Source organism: Oenanthe melanoleuca, chromosome 7, assembly GCF_029582105.1.
Source record: "Oenanthe melanoleuca isolate GR-GAL-2019-014 chromosome 7, OMel1.0, whole genome shotgun sequence".
Classification (NCBI taxonomy): Eukaryota; Metazoa; Chordata; class Aves; order Passeriformes; family Muscicapidae; genus Oenanthe; species Oenanthe melanoleuca.
The window spans coordinates 19,135,344-19,151,871 of NC_079341.1; the positions used below are offsets into that span (position 1 = coordinate 19,135,344).

At 38.0% G+C, this 16,528-nt stretch overlaps 1 protein-coding gene across 1 annotated transcript in view; it reads left to right on the forward strand.

Annotated features, from left to right (window-relative positions):
• LOC130255471 (sodium channel protein type 1 subunit alpha-like) overlaps positions 1 to 16,528 on the forward strand; it is an 87,503-nt gene that overhangs the window by 31,912 nt on the left and 39,063 nt on the right. Inside the window, exons 3-10 of the mRNA XM_056496187.1 lie at positions 2,328 to 2,442; positions 6,775 to 6,868; positions 7,631 to 7,759; positions 8,480 to 8,571; positions 9,487 to 9,759; positions 15,131 to 15,194; positions 15,560 to 15,701; positions 15,848 to 16,054. Of these exons, the coding sequence (XP_056352162.1) occupies positions 2,328 to 2,442; positions 6,775 to 6,868; positions 7,631 to 7,759; positions 8,480 to 8,571; positions 9,487 to 9,759; positions 15,131 to 15,194; positions 15,560 to 15,701; positions 15,848 to 16,054 (1,116 nt within the window). The remainder of the gene's footprint in view (positions 1 to 2,327; positions 2,443 to 6,774; positions 6,869 to 7,630; positions 7,760 to 8,479; positions 8,572 to 9,486; positions 9,760 to 15,130; positions 15,195 to 15,559; positions 15,702 to 15,847; positions 16,055 to 16,528) is intronic.

The window sequence follows — 16,528 nt, forward strand, 5'->3', positions numbered from 1 at the left end:
TACACAGGGCTTACATATCAGCTCTTATCTTTACTTTTAAATGAAAATTCTCCTTCAGAAATAAAGTTTAATTCATGTTTAAGTCTAGAAGTTAGAGAACCAACAAAGTCATTCTGAAAGCTCGAGTCACAAAAATGCTTTGAGTGAAAAATTAAAACTAAGGTAGAGAATTTATGTCTTGTTGGTTCTGCTTATGCAGGGCAGCAGAAAGTAGAACAGCTAAAATAGCAGCAGCTTCCAACTGAAACTGGAGCTGTGCCAGCATGCTGTTATTTTCCATAAGGCATGTTAGAAAATAGATGTATGTTTAATATGCTTGTGTTCAAAGATTTTTTTTTTTTAAATGTAGGTTGACTAAATGAAGGTGCAGTAGTCTTCGATACAGAGTTAGTAGGAAGTGAGATTTTTAATGCATTTTGTCAACCACCTCATAACTACAAAAAAGAGCATGAGTTGGAGGCGTCTGAGATGTGAGTCCTGGGGGCTGGGGACAGACCTGGCAGAGGAAATTCACTTTCCCCCTTGGGGTGTGAGGCTTTAAAAATTATGCCAAAAAGTCATTCATCTGGTTGGTTGCTTTAGTAGTTGAAATGAAAGCTTCATGTAAGGTCAGGTCATCTGCAGGCTGTTACCTGTAAGCCCAAACTGGATGTGTAATTTGGAAATTTTAGCTCAGACTGTCCTCAGCTTCACATGCAGTTTCTCCATTTCTGTGCAGAAGTGGGAAATTAAATACATGTCTTATACACTCCTACACATCTTGAGTTTGTACTCAAGACAGTGTAAAGTCTGCCTGGGAGTGTCTCTTACTCCCAAGGGTTTCATTTGTAGGAGAAGGTGTTCTGTGTGGAGCTGTGACAGAGGGACAGCTCAGGGAAGAAGCTACTGGGACTGGAGCAGCTTTTCCTCACAGTTTAACCCTTGTTTCTCCTCTGCCTTCAGTAAACCCCCATCTCCACATCTCTCTCCACTTCCTGTGTTCTTCTAGAATTTGTGTCTGTACTTCACAGTCCATACATCCCAACTTTCCAAATCTCAGCAGACTGAAGCATTGTACTTCTTGAAGCTCCTTGCCATATTTTCCCTGTCTACCATCTTTCCTGGAAATAGTTATGTAGTTCACTGCTTACAGTCTTGAAGAAATACTTGATGTCATGGACACCAGAAACCAACATATCCTTTCCCACACTTCCACTGGAATTCTGGTTTACACCTCATTTCATCAGCAGCTTAACTAAAGTCAGGGAGGCTTTCAATTTTAGACATTTCCCTTTAATTTCATGTGAATTTAGGTTATGATTCTTGTATCATCTCTTCCACTTGATGCAGATTTCTTCTGAGTTACTGAACCTTCCTTCCTTCTGCACTGTTTTTCATTCTTTTCTGATTGATCCAGCAGTTGAAGAGCACCTTTGTGACACAAAAGAACCTAACAGCACACATTTTATGTGCTGTAATGTTAGGGCAGGTGCAGCCACGATGTCCTGCAGTGGAAACAAAGCAGTGTTTGCAGGGTTTGCTCTCATGCTGTTCATCTTTGGCTCATGGATTTCTTTGAGACATTTAACCTACAGTGTCTTCTACAATTCTCTGAAGTAAGGTTTGCATGCCTGCAAGTTTCTCTAAACTTGATTAGCTCCACAGATATTAAAAGTTAAATGTTAAATGTATGCATTTTCTGGGAAAGTTTCACATCTGGAAACTACAATTGTGCAGGAGAATCATGTGAGATTGTCTCTTGCTCTCCTCCAGAACGGTACATTCAGATGTCAAGTTTTTAGAGACCTACCTAGATATGGCTGTATATGTTACTGCTGTTTCCCTAACTCCTTAGCACAAAACCCCAAAAATTAAACCTGTGGATAGTCTATTAAATCAGTTTCCAGAAGGATTTCTAGTTATTAAGACTAATATATTAATAAAGTCCACAGGCAGGGTGGATAGGAGTGGGGAGGAATGCACCACCACACCCTGCTTTTGCTATTTCAAACAGGGAGAGTTTTCTGGGAGGAAACATAAATAAAATTATCATTTCAGTTAACAATTTGTGCATCTTTATTTACAATGAAAAGAAATAGGACTTCACTGAGTTTGTTTAATGAAGAGGTAAAACAAAACCATTAGTTAATTGAATTGATTGTATTTTCATATGTCAGATTCATCAGGTAAGTACTGAAAATAATTTTTACTTGAATATAATTCATGCTTTTTGTGTATTAACTGTTCAAAACATTACGATTTTGGTGATTGCTTTTTCATAACTGTTTTTAAATGAGAATCTATAGTGAATAAACATTGATAAAATGTATTTTCTTTCTCTTTTTCAGACCTTTATAGTATTGAATAAAGGGAAGGCCATCTTCCGATTCAGTGCCACCTCTGCCCTGTACATTTTAACACCCTTCAACCCTCTTAGAAAAATAGCTATTAAAATTTTGGTACATTCATATCCTTTTTTAGTGGTTGCTCAAAATGAAATTAAGAAAACATATAATTATTTAATTATAAAGAAAGGTTCAGGGTCCTCCTGGGGCCATGCTCAAGGTCAGCTTTGCAGCCTGCTGCAGCAGTGTCCCTGGAAGCCTGGCTCATGCACGCTGCTTCTCACATTCCCAAACCCACCCAGCTGCACCACAAGCCTCTGCCAAATCTAACACATTGCCAAAGAGCACAGGCAGCATTCCTGCAAGCAGTTTGCAAAGCATCTGTACATGCACATGGTGCTTGGACTGGGGGACCATGACTGATGGGATGTGCACAAGGTAAAGTTTTAGACTGACATGGGGCTTTGCTGCCTGATGGTCGTTAACAAGTTGCTGGGAAATTCTAGTGGTTGGGGTTTTGGTGCAGTTGGGTTTTTTTGCTGGACCTCAGGACTGGGAAGTGTAGTTTTCAAATGAAAATTTCAGTGAGACAGTAAGAATTTTTACATTGAATGAGCGGTGAAAGGCAGAAGCCATATTAATAGAGACTGCTGGCAGAATTTTCTAGGTCTTTGGAAGAGGCTGGTGGTTGCTGGCTCAGAATACCTTTTACTCTGAGCTCCTGAGACATTAAAGCAGTGTGAGAGAAGGGGAAGGTGTCAGCCTGGAGAGGAGTTAGGGAGCATTTGGGGACAGTAGCTCAGGGAGCTGACAGACACAGTGGTGGTGATGGTGAGAAAACACAGCCAAATACTGTCAGATTGCAGCCTCCAATGAATGCTCATCCATTCACATGGCACTGGCTTACAACACCTTCCAACATTGCATCTGGCTGAGATGTGGGTAATGCTTTTCACTGGCATATTGGTTACTGAGTTTGGTCTTGGTTTTAAGTTTCTCCTAATTGTCTTCAATGAGTATCCAGCTGGTCTTGACAACAGTAAGAGCAAAAGAAATTCCAGGAGACAATATGTAATTTCAGCATTTTTCCTTCCATCTATGAACTGATTGTGTAATTTATTATAGGAAGATGTTTTCTTCCAGTATGTGGACTGATTTATTTTTACAACCAGCTAACTATTGCAGGAGCTATTTTTATCTTGGAAATAGGCATAGGACTTTTTTTTTTAAATCTAAAACATAAGAATAGATGTGCATGTTCTGTAATTTTCTTTTTGTTTTAATTATACATTATAGTACAAACACTGCAAATATTAAAGTGCTTTAAAAAACAGCCATTAAATATGTTCTTTTTACAGCTCAAATCTCAGCAGCCTATACCTTAGCTGCTTAAGGTTAGCTACCTACACAAAAAAAGGGGTAACATTGATTATTATTTTTAATAATCTTCTGACTTTTATAGATAAATTTCCTCCACATTTTGTGGCAGGTGTTTGGCATTTTGGCCTTTGTAACAGAAGTGTACCTTTCACTTTCAGTGTGAAATACAAGTGTTGAGCACAAACTGGCACATTGATTGGAAAACCTTCATCTATCTGTCCCCCAAATTCTCTGAACCTCTGTGTGGGGTGCTCTGATCACATGTGCCCAGACAGGTGAGCAGATGTTGCTGCCCTGCAGAGAAACAGAGTGTGTCTCTTTCCAGTGCTCACAGACTTTGCAATTATTCTCACTGCCAGTACCTACTGTAATACTGGATACAGAAACTGGTAACAGCATGCGTTTCTCTCTGCTGACTCATCTCCTGGTAATCTGCTTTTTTTCTTTCTTTCTGCTTTTTTTTTTTTTTTTTTTTTTTTTTCCTTTTGCCTGCCTGACTTGACTTAAGGTAGAACTTGGAACTGAGGAGGCAGCACAAGAGTGATGGGAGATGGCCAGGCTTTGGCAGTTAATAGGAAAGAATAAAAAGGTGAGAATAAGTATTGATCAGTCAAATAAAGGGAGGTGGCAGTGGCTGGAGTATTAGAGATTTCTGTTAGAAAGAATTGGGGAGGTACACTAGAGAAAATGTGTAAGTGCTCCTGTGCTAGGCTTTGGAAGCTTAAATTACAGTATTCCTCAGTGTGGCCTGACTGCCAGAAGGTATCTGTGAAACTAGTTGGCAGTGTTTGGTTTTTTCCCAGTTGTTTCATCTTCCACCAATCCACACAGGCGATGAGACTTCAGCTGCTCCTGTAATTGATTAGCTTGAGGCTGTGTGGTGCCTCTGCACGCCTATGTGGGCAGAGCATGGAAAAGGCAGTACATTTCTGTGAAGAAGTTGTCATAGATCAGATTTTTTTTTTTTTTTTTTTTTTTTTTTTGGCTATGTGTACAGTTTTAGAATTGTTATAGAATATTAAATAGTAAATTAAGGGAATATTGATCTTGTAAATCAATCATTCAGAATGTGGGAGAGGACAGAAGAGATACACAGACATTGAATGTGTCAGTTAGGTTTGAAGTTCCCATGAGAAATGATTAGAGTCTCTGTTTCTATGTATTTTAGCCCTTAAAGAGCATCTGCTCCCTTTCAGAGTGAACAGCACTTTGGTGGCTTTTGGCTCCCAGATGTGCCAAGTTTTGTAAAGAGTGAGCAAGGACCTACATGTGGCCCTTGTTATGAATGGTACCATGATACTGAGCTGAAAGCACACAACACGCTGCACAGGGGTGAAAGCACCTCAGCTCTCCTCAGAGCACATTGCACTTCTCTAACTCTTTCATGAGATGACTGAAACTGCAGCCAGGCGTCTCCAACTTGTTTCCAAAATGGATTCTCTATTTTTAAAGGAATTTCCTAATTAAATGAAAATAGGTTGTCTGTAGACTGTGATGGGAAACACTGTGAGGCATTCTAATAATTTATTTTAAGGCATGGAACGATTTTTACTCTCCTGAGCTTGTATGGCAACATAATCTTCAAAACTAATTAAATAATTTTCTGAAATATACCAAAATATCCACTGCTGGATCAGGCATTTAGGCAAAGGGCAAATACCTGTCTGTGGCAATCAGACAGCTTATTCCTTCCCAGTGATTTGAGTGTTTATTGAAAAGATATGCTAAAGTTTGAATTTTTCAACTGCTGTTAGCAAAGGTCTTAATGATTGCAGCAATTTTCTGAGAAGTTTCGATTGTGGTGCTACTTCTCTTATTCCTCTTTCACCTAGAGTGAAGGGTTGAGTTCATGGTTTGCATTTCGTGGTGGTGGTTGATTGGTTTGGTTTGTTTTTGTTTCATTTTGTTTTTGTCGATGGCATAAAAATATACCCAGAACAACCACATGCAATCTATTTGATTTAAAAAAATATTTAAATCCTGGGCTCTCAGGTACAAGTTTACCTGCAAACAGCTTTCCTTAGTTTAAACTATTTTCTTTGCCAGTTTTGGTGATGCAAGTACTTTTAAGGAATACATAATTTAGAGAGATGACTAGAGGAAAAATTAGTTAACTATTTGGAATAAATGTCTAGCAGCACTTATTTTTTGCTGCCATCATGTGGCCATTTTGAGTCAGGTTTTCATCTAGTTTGGTTACTTCAGTATTTCCAAATATTTGAATTGAGGTTATTGCCACCAAAAGGGAAGAACTGCACTGTGTGAAGAGGCAATGATCTGGTGGACAAAGAACATCGCATTGGATGTCATGGAGCCCCAGTGGGCCCCAGTCCCACCTCCCTAGAACCAGCCCCTATGAGCTGTAAGTCTGGATTACATAGTCTCAGAGTACCTAAGCATTTTCAAATTATTGCATCAGTAGAAATAGATACACTGCTTTTGCTGGGTTTTGGGAGAGATCAGAAGTAGTACTGGGAAACTATTCATGTTAATCTGTGAGCTCTCTGGATTTCTGTTTCACTGATAGGAGCATGTACTACTAAGCTGGTGTTAGGGAAACATGTAATGCACTCACTTCAGCAATTAAAAACAGTTTTATTTTAAAACTATTATTTATATTTATAAAACTATGTTTTATTCTGTGTTTTCATCAGACTGGCTGTGCTGGGTACTGGAGTGGCACTGACTCAGCTCAGCTCTGACCTCACTGTAGAAGTGAAAGACTAACACTTATTCAGTCATGCCAGGTACTTAAGGCAAACTGTGTACTCCTGCAAGTTATTTTGGTTTTGGCTGTTGCTCAACTCGTGTTACCTCCCAAGGTGTGAGAGCCATCTCCTTTCAGTGCCAGCTGAAAACAAAATATGAGGACACCAGCAAAGCAACACAAAGTGTCAACGAATTGAGACCAGTATTAAAGTCTGATGTACTAAAGTGAAAAATACAAGGTTAAGCAATGTGTATGTAAATATTTACCAAAGTCTAAAAGTTTTGTGTATGTTTTTGCTGTACTTAAGCCATGACTGATGTGATATTGTGTGAATAACTACTGTGTTTTCTTTAACTGTACCTACATTATTCAGCATGCTTATCATGTGCACTATTTTGACCAACTGCGTATTTATGACCATGAGTAACCCTCCAGACTGGACAAAGAATGTAGAGTAAGTTAAACCTTATTTCAATATATCTTTGTCTGTTCCTGTAGGAGTTACCATGCCAGTAACTGCAGTGCAAGATGTGCTACAGGAGCAATCAGAGGCACTATGACTATTTCCTCTCTGAACCACGTAGAGACATGGAATAATTATCTGAATCTCACTCTAGTAGAACAGTTGGGTAGAAAAAAACATGAAAATAGTTTACACATGTATTCTACTGAGATTCCATTACTTTTCTCCATAGTTTAGCTACCTACCCAATGTTTTCACCCTTACACCACTGAATTAGTAGCAGAATCATGGGCATCTAAATGTTCATGACTGTTAAGAGCAGCATACAAGCTGAAGTGAGAATGAGAATTCAGTGCACGCTTGCATCCTTCCCTCTTTAGAGCCAATACCAGGTGTTTTACCTGTTAATGACTCAGACAATATACAGCTTCCTCTCTTAACAGTAAAGGACCTAGTACAGCTTACTTTTAAATTGAATGTTACCTAAAAATTTTAATGTTATTTATTTGATGGATTTATTTATTTTTATTTATGTACAAGATCAGGACTCCTGTACTTCAACAGCACAATGAATGCATGTAAATACACAAGTATCTCTGATTAATAGAATATATTTTAGAAGAAACTGCTTATTTACTGTATTCCTTCTCCAGCTGTGAAATAAATTCCCTTTTATTTTTTCCTCACATTTCTGTCAGAATCTGATGTAAAAAATTGCTACTTGTTTTGATTAAATTTTCCTGTGTTTTTCAGGTATACATTCACTGGCATTTACACATTTGAGTCACTAATAAAAATCATTGCAAGGGGCTTTTGCTTAGAAGATTTTACTTTTCTTCGAGATCCATGGAACTGGCTTGATTTCACTGTCATTACCTTTGCGTAAGTTCTTGTTTTTTGCTTTTTCTTGGAAAGAGAAGGGTAAAAAGGGCATGAAATTAGTATCAATACATACCAATTTTGTTAAATGGAAATTCTTTTATGGACTTACTTTTGTCTAAAACAATTTTCACATTCAAAAATGCATATTTTGATATAAACATAAATACTGCAGAAGCCATTAGTACAGCTAGTATTAGAGAGGCTAATTTCATGTCCTGCTTTTTTTTTTTTTTTTTTTTCTGAGCAGAAAAGGAGCTTCCCTTTGACCTCATTCTCCAAACTTACCAATCTAGTCTAGATAAATTTTAGGCTTTCAAAGTAAAATCAGTGCGATTCACTTCAGAGACATTTAATTTAGCTGAAGGCTCTGAAAATATATTAATGCAAGGCAAACTGCAGTGAAAGGTAAACATCTGACTGTTGCTATTTAAGTTTTTTGCTAAAAAACGCCAAAATGGTCTTGATGAAAGACCCAAGTAACTAGTATAAGCTCTGCCTCAATTCTGAATAACTGTGATTTAATCCTACAGGTATGTAACAGAATTTGTAAACCTAGGCAATCTTTCAGCTCTTCGAACTTTCAGAGTATTGAGAGCTTTGAAAACTATTTCTGTAATTCCAGGTAAGAAGTAGTTGGTGTAAGGTGTTAGGCCCCTTTTACCTCCCAACTGTTCCTTTTTATCCTGTCATTGTGTTTGTGTGTGAACTCCCCTATTACAGATATGTGACAGAGTTTGTGGACCTGGGCAATGTCTCAGCGTTGAGAACATTCAGAGTTCTCCGAGCTTTGAAAACAATATCAGTCATTCCAGGTGAGAGCGAGGTTAAACACTGAGGCTGACTTTAACTTACTGAAACAGAATTCATGTTTTTTAAATATAAGTCTTATTTCTTTCCACAAAAAAGCAGGAATCAGAAGATATCAGAATTCCCTGAAATCTCTGATTCATTGCTTTTGAAATGAGCACTTTCTTTTTGAAATCAGCCTTTGAGTTTAACAGATTCTTGCATGAGACATTGCAGTACACAGTGTGTGTGGTTTGCATTGTATGATGTCAAGCTTTCTCCACATTCAATGAATATTAGAAACCCTGAAGTTTTCTTACCCATGTGTATCCTACCTACATGATGTTATGTGGTATTTGTTGTGAATATTTCTGTCTAAAAAATAAAATTGTTTGAAATGTTGACTTACTAAGAAGATGAAGGAATAAGATAATAAAGAATAGCATGGGTGTTGCATGGGGGATTTATTATCTTAAAAAGTTACAATTTTTCCAAACCATTTCCAGTTTTATAGCATTAAATTTGAATCCCATTCATTGTTGAACAGGCTTTTTACTACTGTCTTCTAAATCTAGCATGTTATAAAACTGATAGTAGTAAAGGTTTGGAGCAAGATGTATTGACAAATGAAAAGAAAGAAGATGTTTATGTGAGATCAATGTACAGCATGAATAAAAAATAGTTGCTTGTTTTATCATTAAAACAAGGTGTTTTGAAATATCTGCAACTCATTCCATTCACAGTTTCAAGCGGACATAAATTTCAGCTATTTATTCATTTTCACAAGTGAAAAAGCTCTTCACAAAAATGTTGTTTCACAGACATTACAATCATGTATTTGGGCTTCTGCATGAAATCTGTAATTTTACTGGGAGACACTGTCATTTTTGTGCTCTGAAAAAGTTTCCAACATCAGAATAAAAACTCCTTTCCATTTGCAGGCCTGAAGACTATTGTGGGAGCCCTGATTCAGTCAGTGAAGAAGCTCTCAGATGTGATGATCCTGACTGTGTTTTGTCTGAGTGTATTTGCACTGATAGGGCTGCAGCTGTTCATGGGCAACCTGAGGAATAAATGCCTCCAGTGGCCTCCAGAAAATTTTACTTTGGAAATAAATATTACCTCCCAGCTAAACAGCAGCATAGGTGAAAATGGTACATTGGTTAATTCAACAGTGACTCCGTTTGACTGGAAGGGGTACATTGAAGATGAAAGTAAGTATTTTCTGCTTTGTGTGCTTTGTGGCTGACCCAGTTCTTAAAAGGAAGGAGGGGAAGGGACAATAAATTTCATTAAGACAGAATAGGAGTATATTTTCTCTCTCCTATGTCTGCTCTAAAGGCCTGTGTGGAAGAGGGAACAAGGAATATGGTCTTGCTACTTGGTATAGCTTTTTCTCACCTCCATCTGCCAAATTCACATCTCCCCTGAGACAGAAAGAGTCTTAAAATTACTTGGTAGTCTTAAACATTTTCCATTCTGTTATCCAAAGCAAGATGAGCAGCAGCATGTTATGTCCTTTCTGGCAGATATCAGAGACTTCTGCTATGCAGTGAGAAGTCCAGTGGTGAAGTCCTCAGTATTTTCACCTTCCATTCATTCTTGTGCTTTATTATTATTATTATTATTATTATTATTATTATTATTATTACTATTGCTATGGAGAAGGGTTGAGGTTTAACAGATTTTTCTGCTAAAATTAATGTTTGTTCTTATAAACTGCAGCACAGTCATGAAAAAAATTACTCCCTATCATTAATCACAGTTTCTGAAGTATTTAGAGACTATTCTTATGTTTTCATGCCCTGCTCTCTCTCCTCTTTTAGTCTTCTTGTATGCTGAACAACACAGGCTGTTAACCATTTTCTCTTCTAATGTATTTTCTAGGCACTGATCTCTCATCTGAATCCTTTCTTTTTCATAAGCATGCCTCCTAAAGTGTAGTACCCACATATAGGCATTTCTACTCCACACAAGGCTTATTAAGTAGGAAAGGAATGGTATCTTAGTGACTTCTATTTTATAAATCCTATATAGATTGCTGTTGTTTGCAGCTGTAGTTTTGTTCAGCCTTTATCTACCTGCTCCTGAATCTTTTACAGACTTCTACCTCATTGACTTTTCAACTTTGCATTTGCATAGTTTATTGTTCCAGCCTGAGCAGCACCCTATTTATTTGAAACCATCTCTTCAGCTGGCCTGGACCTTTGAAAATGTAACTGTTTCCTCAAACTCACCACCATCCTTATCAGACCAGTGTCATTTCCAAATCTGAAAAGTGTTCTTCCATCATCTAGATTATTTAAAACCTTGAGTAGCAGCAGCCTCAGACAAACTCCTTCAGACCTTGTTTTAATGCATTTTTCCATTTTGATAATTTCCCAAAGCATGATTTTTCAACCAGTTTTGCTGATACAGAGCAGTCTGGCAAACTGAGAGTGGATAAAGAAATGCATTCCAGTAAAAGGGGACAAAAGTATCCTACAAATCAATGCTCACAGTTCGTGTTGAGACAGGTTTGCATAGAGACTGTAGATGATGCCATACATCATCTCTAACAGTGAATGGCACTTTTGGGGTAAATTAAGAATAAAGGGGAGAGATATATAGAAAAGAGATCACAGTGGCCAGCTGCAAAGAGAAGTCATGGGGTCTCCAGGTGAGTCTCCTCATTTGGGTATCCTTTCCAGTGCAGCAGTGCACTTTTCCCATAGCATCTCTGTGATTTTCATTAGCATCTCCTCAAATTCCCTACAGCTTGCTTCTTCTTACAGTGCTATTAGCACTAATTGGAGTGCTCTTTGATCAGAGTGGGTGCTGCATGGATGACTGGTTTTTAAGCTTGTACATGCATGTTATTAGGTCACTTCATATAAACCAAAAACCACAAGCAAAGAATAGGAAAAAGGAGGAGAAAGAGAGGTGAATCCCACACCAGAGATAATTGCTTCATCTGAGCACCTGCTGTGGAAATAGTGTGTTTGCAAGTGTGATGTCATGAGAATAGAAATGACATGAAGAACAGTATGAGGACACAGGAAAAATAGTGCCACAGAGGCTCTGGAAGACACTGCCACAGCAGCTTGTGTGTAAGGCTGCAGGGAAAATGAAAGGCAGGAGTGCAATTGGAAAGCTCTTAACAATACAGAGGCTGAGGCACCTAAGGCAGTCTGGTGCAGCCAGGACTGACTAATTAAGGCTAAAACTCTGCAGCCAAAAAGCAAAATAATATCCTGTTCACATAAATAAATTATTGACCAGGAAAACAGAATTACCCCTGTATTTAGAATTTAGAATTACTTCAGTTGCTACTGGAATACTATATAAAGTTCAATTTAGATAGAAAGTTGAAAAAATGGAGGAAGTTCAAAAAAGAGCAGAATGATTAAAGGGTTGGAAAACATGCTTTATACCAAGATAGACCAGGAGCTCAGCCTACTTAGCATATCAAAGAGAAGGTTTAAGGGGTTATTTGATCACAGCTAAAAAAAAAAAATCCATGGGGAACAGAATTTTCATAATAGATATATCTTTGATCTAGCAGGCAGAGATATAACAGGTTCAGTAGCTGAAGTCAAAGCCAAATTTTGAATAGAAGTGAGACAGCTTCTAACTGTGATCACACAGCTAATCAATGACTATGATGGATTTCCATCTGAATTTCTTAAACCGATAATTTAGTGAAACTCAGTTTACTTGAACATGTGAATTCATGGAGATCCCATGCCATGGAGTATGACAGTCTAAGCAGTCTCCTAATGAAGACCTAGACTTCAAGGCCATACTTAATTTCCTGACTTTTTAACAAAGAATTTGTAAACTTAAGTTCTCATATCATTTGGTTTAAAGACCTGAAGCCCCCTAAAAATAAAGCTCAATTGAATTGGTTCCAGGAAGTGCTTTATTGAATGGCTACATGAACCTTTGGTATATTTACAGAACTTCATATGTATTATGAAATTTATAATTAAATTACAAGTCTTATTATGAAGTTAATAAGGTTGTCCTTGCTTACCAGCAGTTTCAAAGAGAAAAATTACCTTCTTACAGCTTCCTGTTCTCTTTTTGCTTGTGGGTGGGCAGACAGGATAAAAAAGCCAGCTGCTTCACAGGGCAATAAGCAGGTCTTTAAATGCAGCTCAGAGCAGTAAAAAGGCAGTGTTTTCTGTAGGAATTATGGAAGTTATTGTGCCATTAGTTGTGTATACTATGCAGAAAAAGGCATGTAAGTCCTAAATTTACCACTGAGCTCATTTTTGGAGACACCATTTAGAGGGTCTTTATGTAAGCATTTCTGGCATTAATGAGTCAAGCACTCTTCTTTTTCTCCCCTTTTTCTTTTTCCAAGATAAGAATTGTGATAAACTTAGTTCCAGACAAGCTGAGATTTGTATTAACAAGCTTTCCATGAGCAATTTTTTTCTGAGAAAAAGCATCTCACAATCTATTTTATGAAATACCAATTATTCTCTGTGCTTTTCATACCCTATGCTTACTCAAACAGCTTTAATCTTGCCTGAAGTTAGGTGCTCACCAACCAGGGAGTTTTCCCATTTCCCAATCAATTAAAGAGGAGCCAAATTTACACCATTGGTGTAATGAAGGATTTTTCACTTTACTTTGGTAAAACACAATTCCAAGTTTTGCTCAGCCTGTGTGTTATAAAATTTTTCCTGTCATAGTAATATTTTGAGCAGTTGCCCAAGTGTGTCAGTGCACTCAGAGAAAGCCTGTGGGGCTCTAGTTTCTGTGGAGCTGGCAAGTACAGCACCCTTGCAGGGCACATCTTGGCTGAAGCAAAGAACCTGAATGCAGACCTGTTGTAGCAGTTCAGCTCAGCTGGTGCAGAGCTGATCAGGAGTGACTGCTCCATGTAAACCATATCAAGGCAGGTTTGAATTCTTCCCAACAAGCTGTTATGTTCCAGCATGTTTTAATCATGATTAGCTGACATAAGGGAGAATAAGATTTGCTTCCTAAAGGTTAGCTGTGGCCAGCATCCTGTCAGCTTTCTGTTTACAGCTGTGTTTCAGCACAGAGCAGCTCTGCAATGCACACCAGCCCAGAGTGGCAGCAGCCACACACAGGGCTGTGCAACTGGCACAGCACAGGAGATTGTTCCCTGTGAGACACAGATACACCATTAGACATTGAAAATGAGCCCTTTGCAAAGTGTCAGAACAAGGTCTACGTACAGCTTAAAGACTCATTTTTCCAAACAGTGAATTTTGCTCACAGGATGGAGTGATGCAGCTGGCCCAGGTGCTGCCTCCCTTCTTGCAGCAAATCAATAGCTGCTGAGCCAGCAGCTTGTGACACCTGCTCAGACTCAGAGTTCATTAGTGTCTGTAGTAGCCTGGTTGGGCAGCACAGGCAGAGTCAAGTTTAAACTCACCTGCACTCATTTTCAAATGGAATAATTTTAAGGGAATCTAACAGGACAGTTAAATGGAAAATAAATCCAACACGGGGTTCAAATTTCAGGAAGCAAAAAAATACCACCTTAATTCTGAAGCTACTACAAATCAGCTGCTATGATTGGAGCTAGGGAGGTGCTCAGAGGAGTATGACCATTTTCCCTGTCCTGTCCTTACAGACAGCCTGAGGCAATACTTTTGGATTCCATCAGAAATGTGACACATGGTCTGACCCTATATAAAAAACGTCTGTGATCAAATGGGAGATTGTCATTACAGGAGAAGCTTCTCCTGAGATAATTCTTCCAAAAAGCAAGACTTTAGCTATCAAGACTGTGGGTATCTGCTTTGAGGGGGAAAAGAAAAACAGTTCTCAAGGATACAGTCAAGACGAATCCTAATAAACACAAATTTTTACTCATCTCTTAGTTCTTGTGAGAGATAGATCAATGTCTTTGTTATTTAAGCCATCTAAAATGTCCTTTAACTATACCCTTACTGTACAGACTATGGGATGGTTGGTTACAGGGTGATTTGGTGGAACTTACCCCATTTATTTTACTACGGTGTTCAATGATTTTGTCATGTACTTTTAAAATCTTACTTAAGAAGTTGTGACTGCTGCAGTAATTATGTCTGAGTTAAATTTAGGTGTATGCCAGGGCCTTCATACAGTCAGTGGGCTACAGCTGCAGTGCATGCACACCCATGACCATCAGAGCCACTCGCAACTGGGTGGGTTTTTACAGGGTTTATGTATTAGATAACTGTCACAAGTGCTTTTGAGCAGCAAACTGAAACCCCTGGCAATACTGATCAGAAAGTTTTGAAGAAATTATGAGAATATTTTTTCAGATAGCTTGTAATTATTTTAATAAACAACTGTACATTATTTCAAAAAGCATTATTTAGTCCAGTGATCAGACAGAAGGGAGAATCCACATCCAGAAACATTTGACAGAATTTTTAGTAAATTTTGGCAGTTTGCTAGTGAGTCCTGTGAGTGATAGTGCTTAATGAAATTCATAATGTCATTTACTCTAAAGTCGTTGTCCTGCTGAGAAAATAACACTGCTTGATAAAAATTGGATCAGAAACCACCTTAAAACTTTTCAAGATAATGGCTGTATTTTTAATTTTATAATTTTTTAAATTCTTTTTGAAACAGGTCATTTTTATTTTCTGGAAGGGCAAAACGATGCTCTGCTTTGTGGAAATAGCTCTGATGCTGGGTAAGACCAAATTTCATCATATTATTGCACTGTGTAGAGATTAGATCTGCATTCCATAGATGTGCAGTTCGACTGGGGCTTGTTTTGAGTGACCACTTCTTTTCACATAAGAAAGGCTTTTACACTGGGCTTAGGATCTGTGTTCCTGATCAGAGCCCAGTAGATTGGTCAGATAAACTGGGTGTTTGCTTATTGAATGAGTAATTTAGTATTAGTATAGTTTCTGCCTGGTTGGTAAATAACAGGAAGAGGAATACCTGGCAAAACATGGTATTTTGTGGTTCTGGCTGCACGTATGGGTACACTAACGTCCAGTTGATAATATTAAAATTACTAAGCAGGTAATGTCCAGTTTGTCTTTGTAGGCAGTGCCCAGAAGGATATACTTGTGTGAAAGCTGGCAGAAACCCCAACTATGGCTACACAAGTTTTGACACCTTCAGCTGGGCTTTCTTGTCACTGTTTCGGCTAATGACTCAGGACTTCTGGGAAAATCTCTATCAATTGGTGAGAAATTTTTAATGAAAAATAGACCAACTATGCTTGTATCAGTGGTGCAAAAGGATTAGAGTTAATTTTCTTATCTGAATTTTAACATATGAAAAACAGAACTTCTGTTAACCTGTACTTGCTTATAAATGTATTATTTCCAGACTCTTCGAGCTGCTGGCAAGACATACATGATATTTTTTGTTCTGGTGATTTTTCTGGGCTCTTTCTATCTGATAAACCTGATCCTGGCTGTTGTCGCCATGGCCTATGAAGAGCAAAATCAAGCAACCCTGGAAGAAGCAGAGCAGAAAGAGGCAGAATTTCAACAGATGCTGGAACAACTGAAGAAGCAACAAGAAGCAGCACAGGTATCATTTATGGTGTAGTAATGCAGGACTGCAAGGAAGCACATTTACTAGAGATATTCAACTTCTAATTTCTGATATTGGAAATATAAAGCACCCTGTTGGTCTTTCAGTGACAGAGCTACCTCAGAGGTTTTCTATTCTGCAGTGAAGAAGAGTATTGTAAATAATTCAGCCACCAAGAAGGAGTATTCAAAACTAGGTATAGGTTATTCACTATGTTTTTCTAGTCTAGTGTCACTAACACCATCTGGTAGACTTCTGCATTTAAAATTTACTCATGAAGGATGAGAGAAATCTATGACCAACACATATCTTGAGTCAACTCATTAATAATAATTAGAAGAAAAACCTAGGGAGAGGATAGCCTATAGAAAGATCAGGGACTTTTGGTGTAGGAATTATGTATAAGTAAATTAAAGAAAGGAAAACATTATGTCGTGGTTTGCTCAGTGACAAAAATTCCTTCTGCATCAT